The sequence below is a fragment of the Oncorhynchus nerka genome, linkage group LG3, assembly GCF_034236695.1.
Source record: "Oncorhynchus nerka isolate Pitt River linkage group LG3, Oner_Uvic_2.0, whole genome shotgun sequence".
Classification (NCBI taxonomy): Eukaryota; Metazoa; Chordata; class Actinopteri; order Salmoniformes; family Salmonidae; genus Oncorhynchus; species Oncorhynchus nerka.
Genome location: NC_088398.1, coordinates 55,608,668 through 55,629,884, shown reverse-complemented (window position 1 = coordinate 55,629,884; position 21,217 = coordinate 55,608,668). Strand labels below are relative to the sequence as shown.

At 43.0% G+C, this 21,217-nt stretch overlaps 1 protein-coding gene across 4 annotated transcripts in view; it reads left to right on the top strand.

Moving 5' to 3' along the window:
• Positions 1-21,217, top strand: part of LOC115111174 (unconventional myosin-Ib-like) — a 155,581-nt gene that overhangs the window by 80,109 nt on the left and 54,255 nt on the right. For all 4 annotated transcript variants that reach the window (XM_065013600.1, XM_065013604.1, XM_029637070.2 and 1 more), the window contains exons 5-11: positions 2,903-3,007; positions 4,935-4,981; positions 7,536-7,599; positions 13,044-13,142; positions 13,746-13,849; positions 18,407-18,554; positions 19,700-19,818. In XM_065013600.1, the coding sequence (XP_064869672.1) occupies positions 2,903-3,007; positions 4,935-4,981; positions 7,536-7,599; positions 13,044-13,142; positions 13,746-13,849; positions 18,407-18,554; positions 19,700-19,818 (686 nt within the window). The remainder of the gene's footprint in view (positions 1-2,902; positions 3,008-4,934; positions 4,982-7,535; positions 7,600-13,043; positions 13,143-13,745; positions 13,850-18,406; positions 18,555-19,699; positions 19,819-21,217) is intronic.

Sequence of the window (21,217 nt, the reverse complement as noted above, 5' to 3'; positions counted from 1 at the left end):
GGATGGTCTCCACGGTGCAGCTGTAGAACTTTTTGAGCATCTGGGGACCCATGCCAAACCGTTTCAGTCTCCTGGTGTTGTCGCGCCCTCTTCACGACTGTCTTGGTGTGTTTTTGCCTATGATCGTTTGTTGGTGATGTGGACACCAAGGAACTTGAAACTCTCGACCCGCTCCACTTCAGCCCCGTCAATGTAAATTGAGGCCTATTCTTGCTCACATTGAGGGCGAGGTTGTTGTCCTAGAACCACACTGACAAGTCTTTGACCACTGACAGGTCTTTGTCAGTGATCAGGCCTACCTCTGTCGTCAGCAAACTTAATGATGGTGTTGGAGTCGTGCTGGGCCATGCAGTCATGGGTGAACAGGGAGTACAGGAGGAGACTAAGCACACACCCCTGAGGGTACCCAGTGTTGAGGATTAGTGTGGCAGATGTGTTGTTGCCTACCCTTACCACATGGGGAGGCCTGTCAGGATGTCCAGGATCCAGTTGCAGAGGGAGGTGTTTAGTCCCAGGGTACTTAGCTTAGTGATGAGCTCTGTGGGCACTGTGTTGTTGAACACTGAGCTGTAGTCAATGAACAGCATTCTCACATAGGTGTTCCTTTTGTCCAGGTGGGAAAGGGAAGTGTGAAATGCAATTGAGATTCTGTCATCTGTGGATTGGAGTGGGTCTAGGGTTTCCGGGATGATGGTATTGATGTGAGCCTTGACCAGCCTTTAACAACACTTCATTTAGGCAGGTTAGCTTCGCATTCTTGGGCACAGGGACTATGGTGGTCTGCTTGAAACGTGGGTATTACAGACTCGGTCAAGAAGAGGTTGAAAATGTCTTGGTGTTGGTCAGCACATGCTCCGAGTACATGTCCTGGTAATCCGTCTGGTCCAATGACCTTGTGAATGTTGACCTGTTTAAAGGTCTTGTTCACATCATCTGCGTAGAGCGTGATCACATAGTCATCCAGAACAGCTGGTGCTCTCATGCATGCTTCAGTGTTACTTGCCTAAAAGTTATTTAGCTTGTCTGGTAGTCTCGCGTCACTGGGCAGCTCGCGACTGTGCTTCCCTTTGTAGTCCATAATAGTTAAGCCCAGACACATCTGACAAACATCAGAGCCGGTGTAGTAGGATTCAATCTTAGTCCTGTATTGACGCTTTGCCTGTTTGATGGTTTGTCTGAGGGCATAGTGGGATGTCTTATAATTGTCGTGATTAGTGTCCCACTCCTTGAAAGTGGCAACTCTAGCCTTTAGCTCGGTGCGGATTTAGCATGTAATCCATGGCTTCTGGGTGGGATATGTACGTACAGTCTCTATGGGGACGACGTCCTCAATGAACTTATTGATAAAGCCAGGTGACTGAGGTTGTATACTCCTCAATGCCATTGGATGAATCACAGAACATATTCCAGTCTGTACTAGCAGAACAGTCCTGCAGCATAGAATCCGCGTCATCGGACCACTTACATTAAGAGCGAGTCACTGGTACTTCCTGCTTTAGATTTTGCTTGTAAGCAGGAATCAGGGGCGAGGGAGAGCTTTGTATCCATCTCTGTGTGTGGAGTAAAGGTGGTCTAGAATTTTTTTCCTCTGTTTGCGCTTGTGACATACTGGTAGAATTGAAGTAAAACTGATTTAAGTTTGCCTGCATTAAAAAGTCCCTGGCCACTAGGAGTGCTGTTTCTGGATGAGCATTTTCTTGTTTGCTTATGGCCTTATACAGCTCGTTGAGTGCGGTCTTAGTGCCAGCATCAGTTTGTTAGGTTAAATAGACGGCTACGAAAAATATAGATGAGAACTCTCTTGGTTGGTAGTGTGGTCTATAGCTTATCATGAGGTACCTCAGACGAGCAATACCTTGAGACTTCTTTAACATTAGATATCGCGCACCAGCTGTTACTGACAAATAGACACACACACCCGCCTCTCGTCTTACCAGACGTAGCTACTCTGTCCTGGCGTTACACAGAGAAAACCAGCCAGCTCTATGTTATCCGTGTCGTCGTTCAGCCAGGACTCAATGAAACACAGGATTTTGCCGTTTTTAATGTCCCGTTGGTAGGATAGTCTCGACCGTAGACCATCGAGTTTGTTTTCCTGTGATTGCACGTTGGCCAATAGAACCGATGGTAATGGAATTTACTGACTCGCCTACGAATCCTAACAAGGCATCCCAACCTTCTCCCACGGAGATACCGAGGGAGTAGGTTGCGAATGACAGGGATTGGACCTGTTATCCAGAAAGAAGTATATCCTTCGCGGCGGACTCTTTAAATAAAAAATATTTGTCTAGTTCGAGGTGAGTAATCACTTTTCTGAAGCTCTTTTCTGACATAAAGAGACGTTAGCAGCAACTTTATGTACCTAATAAGTCACAAACAATGTGAAAAAACAAACAAAATAGCACAGTTGCTTTGTAGCCTATAAAACGGAAGCCATCCTGTCTGGCGCCATTATTTATGCGGCAGCGGTAATTCTGGGTCTTCCTTCCTGTGGCGTTCCTCATTTCAGCCAGTTTCATCATAGAGCTTGATTGTTCTGCGACAGCATTTGAGAAACCATTCAAATTTCTTGACATTGTTCGCATTGACTGACCTTTGTCTTAAAGTAATGTTGGCTTGTCGTTTACCTTTTCTTATTTGAGTTGTTCTTGATATAATATGGACTTGGTTGTTATGGAGTGTGTCAACAGTGGAGAGGGACCCCAGAGAGGGTACACACCCTGTCTCTGTAGGGGCCGCTGGAGGGTGATGTAAGGGGGATTTTGGGGTGTGGAGGGGCTGGCTAGGGTTGGCGTAATTTGCGACTTGGAGGTTTGGGTGTGTCAGGGCTCTTGCCTCAGCCCTGTCTAGATCTAGATGAGAATGACCTTTAACACTGTCTTTCTGTCTGTTCCTGTTCCAGAGGCCAGTAAGCTGGTGATGTCATATGTGGCGGCGGTGTGTGGGAAGGGCCAGGAGGTGAACAAGGTGAAGGAGCAGCTGCTGCAGTCCAATCCTGTGCTGGAGGGTGAGTGTTCTAACCCGACCCACCTTTCGCTCTTCCCATGCAAGTTCAGAATAGGAGGTGCTTATATATGCGAGTGGAAGTGGCTCCCATGCTTCAGGTTCAGAGTGGGATGGGGCTCAGCTAAGATGGCTGAGGCATCAGGGACACACCCACTTTAACACACAATCAGTTTAGCTTTTTTCCTCTAGACAGTCTCTTTCTCTCACACGTCAAGCCTCTCTTAACAGAGATATCCAAATAGCTTGAATGCTTTCACCAACCATTACAACCACTAGGCTAGCTGCTGCGCATGTTGTAATGGTTGGCAAAAAGCATTCAAGCTATATGGATATCTCTGTTTAGAGAGGCTTGAAGTGTGTGAGAAAGAGACCCGTTGTGCCGGTAACCGAAAGGTTGCTGGTTCGAATACCAGAGCCGAGATGGTGAAAAATCTCTCTGTGCCCTTGAGCAAGGTACTTAACCCTAATTTGCTCCAGGGACGCCATGCTACTATGGCTTACCCTGTAAAACCCTGTATGTGACAATACACTTTTTCATATTTTCTTTACATTCAATTCACTGTTCTTTTGTGACCGGCCTCTGTATATTTTTTAAACATCTGTTTTGGAGGGTACCGTACTTGTTTTCCTGACATGAATCATCAAACCACTCTTCATCCAATTACTACTAGACACAACATGCAACACTTTATAAAATCTCCCACCCTATTTACATTTTTCACCAATCCTCAGTCCACTACATTAGGAGAAAAAACCCTCCCTATACCTCTGTGCTGGCACAGACAGCAGTGTTTTAATTGAGGGTCTGTAGACAGGAAATGCTCATGAGTGATGAAGCCAGCCTAGCGGTGCCCAGTACTTAGCTGCTGTACTATAGAGCCAGGCCCACAACACTCAGTAGGAGTGTAGCAGCTACAGGCTGTAATGACCCCTAGGTACACAGAGAGGGAGCGTTGGGGACATAGACTTACTGTAGTTAGCGATGATTCACTTAATCAACACTCCTTAATTAGGTGGCTGATTTTAAATACTTTACAACCCCACGGTGCTGTGTTGAACGACACATGAAGGCTGTTTAGTGTAAAGTGTGGGATTTTGGAAAGAGGAAGAGAATACTAACAATGTACTTTTACTGCAGTTGGTGCTCCCACATATCGGCCTGCTTAAAGGACTGTACTGAATGTGCAATTTTGTACTTTGTTCAGGGTCTTTTCTTGAATGGTGATTTTGTTGAAATGTGTGTTGAGCTATGAAATATTGCAAACTTATAATTGATGGTCTCTGGTAATTTTCATAATTTTGTACTATGTGTAGTGCACAGTTCACACACAGAACTACTGACTTAAATGTAGATAGACTGCTATTTTGAGCCATAAGCTTTGAAAGCCTCCCAGCTTTGTTTTAACCTAGACCCTCAATAACATAATGGGACTGATTAGGCATCATCAGGGGAGGCAGGTAGCATAGTGGTTAGAGCATTGGACCAGTAACCAAAAGGTTGCTAATCGAATCCCTGAGCTAACAAGGTAAAAATATGTTGTTCTGCCCCTGAACAAGGCAGTTATAACCCACTGTTTCTAGGCCGTCATTGTAAATAAGAATTTGTTCTTTACTGACTTGCCTAGTTAAATAAAGGTAAAATAAAATCAGACCAAAAGGCTTTGTGGTAGTCTAGTGGTTGCACGATTGACAGATAAATGGATCAGCTTTTACTCGTTCGACAGACAGCGTTAAGTAGATTTCATGAAGAGAACACCAACCAAGCCATCAGTATGTATGTGTTAGTTAGTGCTTATGATTTAGCAGAGAAAGTGATGCTTGATGACTTTTCACATACTTGAAGTAATACAGACTATCAATGTATAATATACTGATATTGGTTGCCCTGTCTACCTGACTGATACTCATGTTGAAATGTTTATTTTCAGCTTTTGGGAATGCTAAAACTATGAGAAATGACAACTCATCCCGATTTGTAAGTATCTTATTTTCTTTGTTGTCCTGACACTAACACTGAAGTCTGTGGGTGCTTTTATGGTCTGCTCCTCCAATAATAATCAGTGTTTGATGGTCTGCTCCTCCAATAGGAATCAGTGTTTGATGGTCTCCTCCATTGAAGCTGTGTGTACTTTAGATTAAACACAGGTGGACCTTTGATCTAGACGTCACTAGAGGCAAACAAACCCTCACCCTTTTTCTCTTTATCTCTTTTTCTCTCCAATTTCTCTGGTATCACTCTTTCTCCCCTAGTTCCTCCCTTATTCTCTCCCTCTGTAGAGCTTGCAATTGGCTCTCTCTGCAGTCCCTGCCTTAACACCAAGCCGTTACAGTTACAGCATAGAGGCAGCCCAGGATAGAAATGAAGCCCAAGTCAGCGTAGCGTTGTTTTGGCAACCATCTCCAGATGTCTGCCGATGGCTCCTGCCAAGATCCCTTTAGTGTTTGGGAAACTGCTCTTTTCTCCAGAAACTCCACTGCCTCTGGTGTCATGTAATGTTTTCCTACAATGAGGTGGCTCTTAAAGCACTAAATATATCCACTTATTCCACTCCCACATGGCACAAGCGCCAGTACGGTGCTGCTTTGTACAGTTAAAGATTACATTACGTCACATCATGCAAAACAGCTTGTGTCTCAGGTGTCAGCTGGTGTGGAGACCGTATTGACTGTACGATCGTCAGCCAATAGGATGGTTAGGTTTACGGTAACTGTTACTGTGACCTCTGACCTTTGGCCAATTGCCGCTGAGGAACTAACATACTTGGAGGCCTACACTACCTCTCCTCCAATATGACTTATGCACAGTGAGCATTCTGGTGCCACCATGGCTCCTCAGCACTGGAGCTTTAGGAAACTGACTGACGCTTTGACTAATGATGATATCAGCAGAGAGGTGATGCAACCACTATCTTACTCTGTTGAGTTTTTTTGTCTGGCAAACTAATCTAGGAAAGCATTGTCTTTTTATTTCTCATGCTTACTCGCTGGCTGGCTGCGTTTTCCAGTGGGGCCCATTGGCAGCCAGCAGCTGCCTGTTATAGATTCCACTGTTTCTGATGTCACCACATTACTTCAGGCTTCACCAATCAGACTGGAAACACACTGACTGACTGAACCATATCCCACCCTGTCTCGGGCTAAGTCTTGACTTAAGGCCTGTTTATTTATCTAATCTTTATTTAACCAGGCAGGTCAGTTAAGAACACATTCACAATGATGACCTAATGTCTAGGGCACTGGTCAGGTCACGTAAGGACAAAACCAAAACTCACAGGCCCTTGTCATGTACCATTGTTATTTGAACTAATATCCCACGAGTCAGTTTAATCTGGTGTTGAAGTGCTCTGTGTACCATACTATTCAACCTCTGGCTTTCATGAAGTTGTACAACTCACTCACCAACCAGGTAGCTACCTACCTGTCCCTAGCCTGTGCTCAGGTTTAGGATATCATAATAGGGGGATTATTTCAGATTATGCCTGATCTGTTTATATTTAGGTAACCTTGATTTAAACTGCTGGATGAGCACCTCCTGCTTGTTCCAGTGAATGCCATTTAGTTCTAACTCATCTCCTCAGGAAGAGGACAGATGGTTTGATCTGTTTCTTCCCCCTGCAGAGAGACTGGAGATGTTGTTGAAACTGGCAGTGGCCATTGCCAGTTAAATGTTTTCATTTTTTACCTTTATTTAACTAGGCAAGTCAGTTAAGAACAACTTCTTATTAACAGTGACTGCCTATTATTTACGCTGGGCCAATTGTGCGCCGCCCTGGGGGACTCCCAATCACGGCCGGTTGATACAGCCTGGAATCAAACCAGGGTCTGCAGTGACGCCTCTAGCACTGTCTTAGACTGCTGCGCCACTCAGGAGCCACTACGGCTTTTTAAGTTATAAATAAAAGGAAGACCAATCAAAAATGGCTGCAAAGAAACTGGGCCCAGTGTTGTTCTAACCCACATTTTAAACAGAACAGAGGGTGAGCGAAGCAGAGTGGTTTGTTTTACTCTCCTTTCAAATGGGAGAAGAATAAAGTACTTTCCTTCTTCACAGTAGTCAATTACTTCACAGCATACCTATGTGTGATTGGCAGCTGACTTTATGAACATGTCCAGTGCCTGGAGACACAATTACTTCTTCAAAATGAGTTCAGTGATGTTTGCGGTGATCCCTGCCTGTGTTTGTGCAAGCTTCCTCCTGCATCTGGGAATGTGTTCAATGGCCATTTCAATTATTAATATTTACTCTTTGATTCCTAAACATAACTTAAATGTATTCAGGGCCTGTGCCGAGTTTGCTACAAAGCAACCTAACCTTGCCACCTTATTATAAGCCCTGGGTCCGACTCATCCTGTTTGTCCTGCTTTATCTGATTATCTCTTGTTTTGGCTGCCCTGAAAACCACTTCATTGCTGAAAGAAAACATAGATTTAGCCTCAGAGACTAGCTAGTTGTTGTGTTATTTACCCAATAACATGCTGATATGTTAGTGTGGTGTCAGGAAATTCTAATCACTGTATTTTCTCTACAGGGTAAATACATGGACATTGAGTTTGACTTCAAGGGAGACCCTTTGGGTGGAGTTATTAGCAACTGTGAGTATTATATATATATACACACACACACACACACACACACACACACACGTCATGCTTAAATGACCACATGCTAAGCTCTCCTACATCCCTCTAGCCCTCTCACATGTCACTGCTGTGAGCATGGTAGTGATAGTGTAGCCTTGACACAGTTAGCTCAATTAAACCCCCAGTCAGTCATTCTACCATGGTAATGGTTTGTCTCACACCCTGGGCGAAGGACAGGATCTGGATGAGGGAGAGGGCCAGGGACAGTGAGAGGGACGGAGTCGAGCAGTTCACCACATGCTGTCCCTGCACGCCCGGTCGGTCGGCTCACCAAAGAGAGAGGGAGATCAATATTTGTTTTCAGTCAATGGAGGGTCAGTGACACACAGGAACTAGATGGGGGGAAAAACAACCTAAAAAAACCTGAACCGTTGCCAAACAGACACATGAAAAAATGTTGACTGCTTTCTGTCTGCAGTACCTCGTCTTGTCTTTATCTCTGACCCTCAACTGCTTTGTTGTTTTTTTGTCCGGTCTCTTGTTCATATTGTTTTGTCTGAAGCGATTCTGCCATGAGGTCAGGGGAAATAAAGAGTGGGTAGATCTGTCACAGATATTCCTCTGTCCTTTCTGTCTGTTGGAGAGGAGAGCTCATGGAGACTGCCCAGTGCCTTCATAGGTTTATCATGGAGAGGGAGACTGAGGGCCATGTGACTCTGGTGCAATGGTATATAACAGGAAGAGGAGGATGGATGGAAGGTAGTGATGCGCAGCCGTGTTTAACGTCATTTAAATAGTGTGTGGCTGAAGGGCAGGTAGGTTGAATAAAGAGAAACAATACCTGACACAATCCATCAATGTATAATTATTGTGCAATTTATATAGGCTACAAGGAGGTTTTTCTTTCATTATTTTGGACTATCTTACTGCATAAGCCTAAACTTTAGTTTAACTGTACGGACGCCAAATAGCCTACATAGCCAACCACCAGATAATGCTTTTGGGAACAGGCAGAAAAAGTTTACGTCAATCCACTTAGGCAAAAAGGTAATTGCCGAAGTTTTCATTCAATAAGACAATCGCTGAGTAAGGAGAGCTGAAAATAAAGAGGGAGGGCCAGAGCAGTCTATTTGGTGAAGTGGTAACAGAGGATGGTCGCAGTGCTGGCTATGTTATTTGTGATGATTGAGGCTCTATACAAATTCGACAGTCACAAGACGTGACTTCAAATAGGCCTATGGCATATCAAGTGAACTGTAGCCTACTGTTTAGATGGGTTAAATGGAAAATGAAATCTGACATTGACTAACCAGCATAACCTACTCCAAAGTCCTCTGATAATACTAGTCCCGTGCGAATCAACATCCCTGTGTTTTGAGAGAAATGTCTGAGTTCGACAGGTGGCTCGAGGTTTGAACAAGAAAACAATAACTGATTGGATAAATTGAATGAAGTGCTGCGCATAGCCAATATATGAAGGGCATACATGTATCAACGTTCACAGTGAATGCTTTTGTTTACTCAAGTTAATTGAATATCGCCAAATGCATCATTAAAATTATTACGCATATTTAATGCAACCATTGCTGTTAATAGTTCGCAAAGCAGTATACTAAACGTTTGGAACATCCATAGCCTAAAAATGCAAATCAAGTGCAAGTTAGCTGTTTAGCTCACATCTGAAGGCTGGGGGGCTAAGACGTCTTCTATTGCGGATCCCTAAAATATCTGAATGATTATGATCACACACTATGGCGACACTATACCAAAGATGGTTTGGTATGGTTTAGAAACTTGGGAACCAAGCTGGAGTTATCAGTATAGCCTGTCATCGCTTGGACTTGTTGAAATATCTTCTTCCATCATAACTGTCAATTTATAGGAAGAAATTTATATAATAATTACAGGGGGCAGTTTGGAAAAACTAATCCCGTCCAAATCGTTCTCTAAAATAACGGACATTCTGGGGTAATAAATAAATAACCAGCGTTCTCTAGTAATGCTGGTCCTGTGTGAATAGTACTATAGCCTTAATAATAACTCCTGCAGCATATCAACCTCCACTCTTCTGGGAAGGCTTTCCACTAGATGTTGGAACATTGCGGGTACTTGCTTCCATTCAGCCACAATAACATTAGTGAGGTTGGCACTGATGTTGGCCTGGCGTTCCATTTTATCCCAAGGTGTTTGATGGGGTTGAGGTCAGGGCTCTGTGCAGGTCAGTCAAGTTCTTCCACACCGATCTTGACACACCATTTCTGTATGTACCTCGCTTTGTGCACTGAGGCATTGTCATGCTGAAACAGGAAAGGGCCTTCCCCAAGCTGTTGTCACAAAGTTGGAAGCACAGAATCGTCCAGAAAGTCATTGTATGCTGTAGCGTTAAGATTTCCCTTCACTGGAACTAAGGGGCCTAGCCAGAACTACGAAAAACAGCCCCAGTCCATTATTCCTCCTCCACCAAACTTTACAGTTGGCACTGGATTCGGGCAGGTAAAGTTCCTGGCATCCGCCAAACCCAGATTCGTCCGTCGGACTGCCTGATGGGGAAGCATGATTTATCACTCCAAAGAAGGCATTTCCACTGCTCCATAATCCAATGGCGGCACGCTTTACACCACTCCAGTTTACGCTTGGCATTGCGCATGGTGATCTTAGGCTTGTGTGTGGCTGCTTGACCATGGACACCCATTTGATGAAGCTCACAACAAACAGTTATTGTGCTGACGTTGCTTCCAGAGGCAGTTTGGAACTCGATAGCGAGTGTTGCAACTGAGGACAGACTGTTTTTACACGCTTCAGTACTTGGTGGTCCCGTTCTGTGAGCTTGTGTGGCCTACCACTTTAGGGCTGAGCTGTTGTTGCTCCTAGATGTTTCCACTTCACAATAACAGCACTTACAGTTGACCAGGGCAGACATTTGATGAACTGACTTGTTGGAAAGGTGGCTACTTATGACTCTGCCACGTTGAAAGTCACTGAGGTCTTCAGTAAGGGCCATTCTACTGCCAAGGTTTGTCTATGGAGATTGCATGGTTCCGTGCTCGATGTTTATAAACTTGTCAGCAACGGGTGGTGCTGAAATAGCAGAATCCACTAATTTGAGGGGGTGTCCACATCATTTTGGTGATGTACTGTATCTAAATGATGTACTATATCTTTGACTGTAGCCTATAGCGCATTTTCTTTATTTGCAGGTTAGGGTTGGGTGCGAGTCTCAAATGTTCACTTTACCACATATAGTCGGGCGGTTGCGGATGGATTATAATCAATTGCGAGCAGGTGTGGGTGAACAAACAGCTGACCTGCGCACCACTAATGGAAGAATAGGCCTCTCATGCCTGAGGGCTTCCCTCAGAAGTCACCAGCTATAAATTCCTCTGTTCCTTTGTCGCTGCTGCAGCAGTCAGCCAACACCTCATTATGGCCCTCTCTCCATCTCTCTCCATGCCCAGAGATCTTCTTTAATTGAGGATTAAAGAGGAACACCTCACAAACCTCTCCTTGGCACCCCCAGATGTTTCACAATTTTGTTGTAGCCCTCAACTAGCTCAACTAGCTCACCTGATTCACCTAGTCAAGGGCTTGATAATTAGTTGTCAATTCGAATCAGGATGTGCTAGCACTGGAATAGATCAAATACATGGAATGGTTGTGGGTCCCCGGTCCACTGCTCTAGGGCATGGTGGAGCAGCTAGGGTTAGGCCACAGTCGAAGGGTTTAGGACACAACAGCCCATGCTTGCTAGTTTTGTATGGAATAATGTGTAGAATTTTGTCTGCTTTAATAATCTTGTTTCTTTTTGTTATTGTATGTGATTGTGCCTTGTTCACTACCCATTTTGTATAGTAAAGTTGAATTGACTTAGATAATGGTAACATGCTAGGAAGAAGATATCAATACCCAGGCGCACAATCCTTTTGGTGCTTGATAAATCCTAGCCTAAATGACAAGACAGGATATGGACTTCCATTCTTACTTTTCAGTATATATAGCGTGTCTGACATTTCTCCTTTAATGTATGTTTGTCAGTCTAGGAACCATTTCCTGGATGTAGCCTGCCTGCTGCAAATAGCTAAATAGCATTCAACATTTTACAAATGCTTTACAGCAGGCATGAAAAAGTCTTAGTAGTAAATAGCAATAACAGAGCTGAACTCTTCTAGTGTACAAAAGGTTAAAGGTCGTGACAGAGAGAAGAGCCCCTTGGGGGGTAGACTCTGAATGTTCAGAACATTCTTGAGCGACATTTCCTGTTCCTGCATCTTATTTTCTGTTGGAACTCACTGTTGTGAGTTTTGTCTGGTCAAGAGGATGCTCGCATGCAGTTACATGTGAATCTCAGAGTAGGGTACAGGCTAAGGGAGCCACAATGGGAGACAGTGACATTGTTTATGACAGAGAGAAAGCCAGAGAATAGTCTCACATTGCCAGACTAGTATTTTATGTACTCTGTATTAGAAAAGAGAGGGGTGAGAATCCATGCTGTCAGGCTCCATTTTGATTACATTTCAGAGGCAGTGCATCACTCAAAGCTGCTCGTCTGTCGCGCTCTAAAGAGATGCTACATTATTGATGAGCTGACAGACACGTGTTTAAAAACTCAGAGAATTACTTTGTGATGAACACACACACAGTGACTACCATGTGGTGGTGAAGCAAGGCTGGCAGTCTATTGACTACCAATTTCTCTGTAGTGGGTCAGTGGAATTAAGTGCTGTGCCAGAGAAAGTGTAAATGCATTATGAAGTGGTCCCTGACTCTCCAAGCAGCTAATGCCCCCACTGAGAGGATAACTTAGCTGACCGGTAGCTAGCAGCTCCAACTAAGGTCCCTGGGCTCTGTATTCAACATAACATAATTTAGTCAGGCATAGAGAAGAACTGATCTTACTTTCCTGATCAACTTATAGTAAATAGAGCTATGTGAGCCACTTAAACCACATTAACTGTTGAAATGTAATATGTTACAGAGTACATCCTTTTCAGTCTAGGTGTTGTAGTTGATCAGTAGTTAAGGAGCTGACCTGACTTTTGAGCCCTTCATATGGTTTCCTCCTTTGTGTCTTCCTGTGCCTGCTGGCTCGGAGGCTCTACTTCTACACAATGAACAATGAGACGCCTACATAACCGTGTCACCTTGGAAACACTAATATTTGGCTATAACAGGGAGATCAGAGCTCTACAGATGTGGTCTGGACACTGACCACGTGTAGACTTAAAAGATCAGTCGTGTTCTTAGCTCATTAAATTGCATCTTCTTTACAGTATATGTCCTGCCTTACCTCTACCATGTGTGGTAGACTCATGAGTAATAATAATACCTTGTTAAATCTCGGTTTACATTTCCTTTTCCTAACTTACCGATTGTTGAATTGTTCTAGCAGGTAATTCAGTATAATGCCTGTTTTCAACATCCATGTCTTAATTGTGTCCTATATGTATTGTTATCCTCAGATCTACTGGAGAAGTCCAGGGTTTGCAAGCAGCCGAGAGGAGAGAGAAACTTCCACATCTTCTACCAGCTTCTTTCTGGAGCCTCGGATGACACCCTGAGTAAGCTATACACACACGGTTATCGGTAATACCTTCATGACAATATTATTAACATGTCATGAAGCTTCGTTATGGGTCATAACATCTCAGAAACGGTCACAAATGTTTAGAAGGTATGTCATGACAGAGTTACTACACATGGCGTCAAATAAAATGTCACTGAGTTATCTAACCGCAAAATGTCTTAGTTATTCTAAAGAAACACATGACTAATACTTAAACATGAGGCTGTGTTTAACTACAGAGAAAAAAGACTATGAAACCAGTGTGGTTAATTTGTTCTCAGCTGGAGCTCAGCCACTGTTTGGCAGTCTTGATGAAGGAGAACAATATAATGGTCTTTGATTCAATGCTGGACAAACATCAAAAGACTTGATTTATCTGCACTTAATGTAACCTGTAATCCAATACACCATACTGTGACTTCCCTTGATACCTGATACAAGCCTTTAAGGGCCATTTGAAACTGCTGCTCGTGTGTGTGTGTGTGTGTGTGTGTGTGTGTGTGTGTGTGTGTGAGTGAACTGCTGCTCTAAAGTGTATAGCACTTTAGTCAATATGCACCATGCTAAAGCCATGTGTGTTTGTCTTTCTGGCACACAGTGAAGCTGAAGTTGGACAGAGATTTCAGTAAATACAACTACCTGAGTCTGGATTCAGCCAACGTCAATGGGCTGGATGATGCAGCAAGCTTCAGGACCGTCAGGGTGAGACGCACACATAATTGTTGACTGTCATTGTGTCAACTTGTTTTTGGCTTAGCTTAGAGGTGCACTGTGAAAGGGTAGGGTGAGAGTAGAGGTGGTCTGATCCTCTTTATCTACTGACCGAATAAATTAGCACGTAGATTGGATTAAGGTTTAAAACAGCTCTGGTCCATGCTCCTAGCAAGCTAGCATCTTCTACAGCCTCTCTACCTGTAATGTGAGGGTCCATACACACTGCTGAAGAACAATTCACCAATGAACGGCGACCTTGCACAGACGCGCCCCTTAATTTTGCCAGCTAGAACCAATGAAATGTCTTCCTTTCTGCCGTAGTCTTTTACTTATCCATGTGTGTAGTTGTGTACAACCCTAACTTGAACTTTGAACTATATCCATAGCAGGAGAGTGAGACATAAGGATGAGTTTAGCTCTGAGAGGGAATCCCGTTCCACCTGCAGTGAAGGCTTTCCCATACTGTAAACGATAGCAGAATGCTTCAGAGTACACAGGCAGATTGGATGCTGTACTGATGTGGGAGACAGCAGCTGCATTCTTCTAAAGTACACACACACAGTCGCTCTCTGACATGCAGGGCTGCAGAGCGTGGTCATCATGTGTAAGGCTCTCTCGATCTTCCTCCTGACTCAGTTACTGTTGGTGACACACAGAGGATGTTATGTTATGAGCTGCCTGAGCTTTATCCATTCCCAACTCCCTTAACAGGACTGTCCTGTACTCCACTGTCTCCCTGCCCTTGGACTCTCAGTAGCAGTGGATGTGTCCCAAATGGTACCTATATAGTGCGCTACATTTGACCAGGGTCTACAGTGATTAGAGTGCCATTTAGGGGACACACGCAGCATCCTGTCTTAGCACTCTCAGTGAGGGAGCTAGTAGGCCACCTCACAGCTGCAGTCCAACTCAACACAATAGATTTCAGTGATTTACAAGAATAGGCCTCTCCACTGGATATGATGTTGTAGGAGCCAAAGGCAGCCTGCTACAGATTTTTTTCTCACCCTTGTTCACAATGGTGTCAAATCACAGTAACACGTGTTTAATAATTCAAGATACTGTAGTTCCCCTACTACACTGTCCACATCACTGTGTCCTCTGTCAGTAGTTGTCTTGCTTTCCTCTCCAGTCCAGAAACTCATCCCCCTTTTCTGTTGTCCATGTTATCATTGTGTGTTTGAGATTGACTACATATACATTAAAGTCCAATTGCATGGAATCACCCGTCTACAAATCCCCTTGCATTCCAAATCAGGCTTCGATACTGCGACCAAAACAGTCACATTTGTGACCGTTTTACTTGGCGTTTTACAAGCGTGCCAGCAAATTATTTTTACCTGGTCACTTTAGTTGTTGGTTCACAATTAGATATTTTTATCATCATGATTTATTCAAACAGTAATGTGCAATTGACCAAAAATAAAGGAACTTTCTGAAGAGGCAACAACTGCACGGGAATGCACCTGTCTGTGTGTGTCAGGACCTACAGGGGAGGTTTTAGAAACGCTTCGGGCCAGTCGATCATCCCCATCCAGCTAAAAATATATTCTAATAATGTTTTAGTTTTTAAAAATCTAGGCTATATAATTATTTGTAAAAGATTTATTCCCGAAGCTGTTAATTCATTATGTCGATTATCTATCACGCGCGCTCGACACACAGCCTATAGATAATTGGTCGGGCAGAGAGAGCGAGCAGCTCTCAAACAGCTGGTTGTTGCCTGGCGCGAAGACAGACAGCGATAGCGGAAGGAAAGATGTTCCAAGTTATGATATCTACCAGTAAATGCTAAGGCAAAAATGGGTATGCAAACAAGGTAAAAGTTCAAGGTCTTGGTTGAATATTTGCAATACGCAATTCAGTCATTGAATAGCCTACCTTAAAAATGACATTTCCTCTAGGCTCTTTGGTCCTTGAAAAGTCATTGAAGTTATCGTAGCGAATTTAGAAGTTATACTGCGCCAATATAATCAGATGTTATTTTCTGATCTGTTTTTCTGATCACTTTGTTTCCTGTCGTTTCAATGGAAGGGTGTTGCGCTAGTATGTTGCTTTGGTGTGGTAAAACCATGTGCGGTTATAAAGAGCAAGTCAACATCGAATGTTGGCTTCAACTTAGTTTTCCACACAAAGCGTTGCAATACAAAGGGAACCCAGTTTTTGGTTGCTTTTAAAACATGATACCCCCCAATAACTCTTCAACATCACAAATGGCGAGACTGACGACCTACCACATGGACAGACTTCATTAGTGTGTTTGTGTCGGGAGAATGCTGTCTTTAGTCACGTAATGCCCACATTATTCTGACATAGAATATAAAAATGTGAATGTCAATGCATAATGCCATTGGTTAGGCCTATAAAAAATGGTTTTTCTTAATAGTAATATATACTTTTTTTTGCAAACATTTTTGGTGATTTTTTTCTATGGGCTATTACAACAATTACATATCAAATGTACAGTAGCAGTCAAAAGTTTGTACACCTACTCATTCAAGGGTTTTTATTTATTTTGACTGCTTCCTATATTGTAGAATAATAGTGAAGACATCACACCAATGAAATAACACATATGGAATCATGTAGTAACCAAACAAGTGTTAAACAAATCCAAATATATTTTATATTTGAGTCTTCAAAGTGCCCACCCTTTGTCTTAATGACATCTTTGCAATCTCTTGGCATTCTCTCTTCACCTGAAAGGCTTTTCCAACAGTCTTGAAGGAGTTCCCACATATGCTGAGCACTTGTTGGCTGCTTTTCCTTCACTCTGAGGTCCAACTCTTCCCAAACCATCTGTTGGGTTGAGGTCGGGTGATTGTGGAGGCCAGGTCATCTGATGCAGCACACCACCACTCTCCTCCTTGCTCAAATAGCCCTTACACAGCCTGGAGGTGTGTTGGGTTATTATCCTGTTGAAAAACAAATGATAGTCCCACTAAGCGCAAACCAGATGGGATGGCCTATCACTGCAGAACGTTGTGGTAGCCATGCTGGTTAAGTGTGCCTTGAATTCTAAATAAATCACTGACAGTGTCACCAGCAAAGCACCATCACACTACCTCCTCCATGCTTCACGGTGGGAACCACACATGTGTAGATCATTCGTTCAAGTACTCTGTCTCACAAAGACAGCGGTTGGAACCAAAAATGACAGATTTCTACCGGTCTAATGTCCATTTCTCGTGTTTCTTGGCCCAAGAGTCTCATCTTCTTATCGGTGTCCTTTAGTAGTGATTGCTTTGCAGAAATTCGACCATGAAGGCCTGATTCACGGAGTCTCCTCTGAACAGTTGATGTCAACATGTTTGTTACTTTAACTCTGAAGCATTTATTTGGGCTGCACTCTGAGGTGCAGTTAACTCTAATGAACTTATCCTCTGCAGCAGAGGTAACTCTGGGTCTTCCTTTCCTGTGGCGGTCCTCATGAGAGCCAGTTTCATCATAGCGCTTTATGTTTTTTTGACTGCACTTGAAGAAACGTTCAAAGTTTTCCATATTGACTGATCTTCATATCTTAAAGTAATGATGGACTGTCGTTTCTCTTTGCTTATTTGAGCTGTTCTTGTCATAATATGGACTTGGTATTTTACCAAGTAGGGTTATCTCCTGTATACCACCCTTGTCACAACACAACTGATTGTCTCAAATGCATTAAGAAGGAAATAAATTCCACAAAGTAACTATAAACAAGGCACACCTGTTAATTGAAATGCATTCCAGGTGGCTACCTAATGAAGCTGGTTGAAAGAATGCAAAGCTGTCATCAAGGCAAAGGATGGCTACTTTGAAGAATCTCAAATATAAAATATATTTTGATTGTTGAACACTTTTTGGTTGCTACATGATTCCATATGTGTTATTTCATGGTTTTGATGTCTTCACTATTATTCTACAATGTAGAAACTGGTATAAAAAATTTTAAAAAAACCTTGAATGAGTAGGTGTCAACTTTTGACTAGTACTTTAGCTCCTTAAATTACAAATAAGTGTTTGAAAAAGTTAATAAATTTGTCTAGCCAATGTCTGTATAAAATGTGTTATTTTCTGTGAAATCCTCAGGGGTGTTAAACATACAACAGTCCAATACGGCAACAAACTCACTATACTTTAAAGGGATACTTAGGCATTTTGGCAATTAGGCCCTTTATCTACTTCCCCAGTCAGATGAACTCATGGATACAATTAAGTCTCTTTTCTTTGCTGTTACAGTAAATCTAAATCAATGTAAGAACACAAGGGCATGCTAATTTAAAATATGTATTGTCATTATTAGCCTGGTTCTGTAAGGAATGCATGCACATTGTGGGACAAAGGCCAGGCCATTATCAATTATTTGAAAATTTATCAAATTATTGGTGCAACCATACTGAAAAGTTGGTAGCACCAGTGCCACCGGTGTAAAAAGTTAGTGTAGAACCCTGCAAATAACTACTCATTAACAGATCAAGATGAGTTATTCTGCACCTTTCGTTGTTCCAACTGATTCTCTCAAACATGCTGAATGTCTGATTGGCTCTCTCTCCCCCTGTGCCATCCCAGAATGCCATGCAGATTGTGGGCTTCATGGAGGCTGAGGTGCAGTCGGTTCTGGAGCTGGTGGCTGCCGTCCTCAAACTGGGGAACATTGAGTTCAAACCAGAGTCCAGGGTCAACGGTTTTGACGAGAGCAGGGTCAAGGACAAGAATGGTGAGACCATAGTCGGACTGGACAACCAACAGCTTTACTGTGGGACAGAACTTCCTGTTACAATACACATGGACACACATCTCACTTTTTAAAGTAACTTTTGTGCCCACATGTGGATGCCTGCGTTTCCCTTACATCTTGAAAATGTAAAAATCCTGTATTGTGGCTGTAGAAAATATTGTTTTGGTTATTCATTTTCTTGTCAATTGAAGGATAGATAAGATAAGCACACTGCAATTTATCGGTTAGATTATCACCACTGACCAATAGTCAGTCCCTCAACCACAAGCCATGGCTTTAAGTTCTATCAACAGCAGCCTATATGGTGGTTCTTGTACTGCCCCCTACTGGTTAATGATTCATTCATTTCATGACTTAGTAACTACAGTACGCTATATTTTATGATTGTAAGTACAATAGGCCTATTGATAACCCTATTGCTTACTGCTATCCCCTATTAAGCAAACATAATATTTAGCATGTCTTAGTAACCCAGCCATGACACAACTTTGCTTTCTTTGCAATCACAACTTTTCTACATGTCACACTAAAGTGGAACTCCACGTGGTCTGTGAATCATAAAATCCACACATCTTCTTTCTAAAATTACACCAGCTTATTAATGACATTTCCCCTTATGACCATTTGACGGCTGTATGGACTGTCACGGATACACAAATACATTTAGTCAACAACACCACTCTTACAGAAGACCATTTACTGAGACAATTGACATGTATATACCTAAAGACATGAAGACATAATGCGCTTCAGTAACTCCTCTTAAACACTACTCTGTCCGGCTGCTTTGGGAATTCCTGGCCAGGAGACACAACACTGATCCTAAAGGAGATCCTCTGAGAATAGAGAGAGTAGATTACCTCATCTCTTTATGGAAAGGGTTTAGCTAATGTCCTTGTGGCTACCCACTGGAATCCTGATACTGACGTCATGTGGCATTGTTGGTAGAGCTTAACATTGATATGGATTCCATCCCTGCAGGGGATAAATGTATTTTATTGACAGATTTAATCTAGTCATTGCCTATTTGTTTCTCTGCCCTAGGCCTGTATACAAAGCTCTATGATTGAGTGTTTGTGTCTGTTCTCTTAGTGAATGTGTCTTTCCTCTGCTCTATCTTCCAGACCTGAAGGAGATGTGTGAGCTGTTAGGGATTGAGCAGTCTGTGCTGGAGAGGGCTTTCAGCTACCGCACCGTGGAAGCCAAGATGGAGAAGATGTCTACCACACTCAACGTGGCCCAGGTGAGAAGAACAACACTCTGTCGTCACTGTATAGCAATAGGCTTGGGCGGTATACTGTATACCGGGGTATTTGGAAATAGCCATGGGATGGTTTTTCAAAACCATTGAAAATATTTCTTATGTTTTTTAACAAGTAAATACCCGCAGTCAACTTGTGCAATATGTTAAGAGATAAAGATGATCGCCTTCTTCATTTCATCTGTCACATATGAACCTTACCGGCAGTCCCCAGTCACTCGGTGTTTGTTTACAAGCACACAGCAGCAAGAGACCAGAGCCTTGTGAGTCTCTCACTATTGTGCAGCACGCGCCAGGTGATCTAGTTACAGTATGTGATTCACAGCTAAATGTTTGCCAGCTAGATCTTATATAATTATTAAGTTAACTGTCTAAAATGTGCTAAATGCGCTGCAGTTGTGCGTTTGGTTTGCTAATTTAGTAGCTATCTTGCTAAGTGGTTAGCTTCACTTGGTAACAGCTGAGAATCCCGTGCTGGATTAAGAGCCTTTATGTCTAATATTTGTTTTGTGCCTGCAGCAAATTGTGAGTAGCATTTTTGAGTTGCTTGTGAAACTTTGAGCTGGGATGTCTGTCCTGAATATAGTTTAGGTCAGAGACTGTATAAAATGTTCCCAATCCGCTCGTTAGCATTTAGATGACACAAGTTCGGTATGACAATCTGGATACCGCTCAAGCCTATATAGCAACACATTACTTTAAGGACCATGCCCTTACCAACTGAGCCGCACAGGACGACCAAAAGATCCAGTCATCATTGTATTGCAACACACTTCCTGTCATGGTAGCACTGACAGACGAAGTCTTAGGGGATGTTTCACACTCCAGTTGTGGATAGATGAGGAAGGACAAGATGAATTCCCTCTGACTGAGTTCTTTAGCAGCTAGCTAACCCCCATCCCATCCCCACCTATTGTACATGGAAACATATCCATAATAGAAGAGGGGTTGGTGACTTCTCCCCTGGAAATGCAGAAGTAGGTCACATTAGTGAGTTCAGGCAGCAGGCATATTCATGCTTTAGATGAGAGGAATATAAGCTAGTCTCTTCTCTCAATTCTGGAGGTCTGTGAGTTCAGGCAACATCCAGTTGGAGATGAAATGAAGAAAGTCATAGAGGCTAGTCCTCACCCTAGTCCTCTTTCTGTGCTCTACAAACACAGCTTATGAAGGAAGGTAGAACGAAGGGATGAGCTTCATGTCTCCTGAAAAGTGATTTAAACATCCTTGGCAGATATCTGGTAGCCTGGTTCCAGGTCTGTTTGTGCTGTGTTGCCAACTTCTATACTCTTTGCTTTGACAATGACCATAGGAGTTGACGAGGCTGCGCAAACAGACCTGCTTCCTTGAGACAGAGCACTACCCCCTGGTGCAGCTCTCT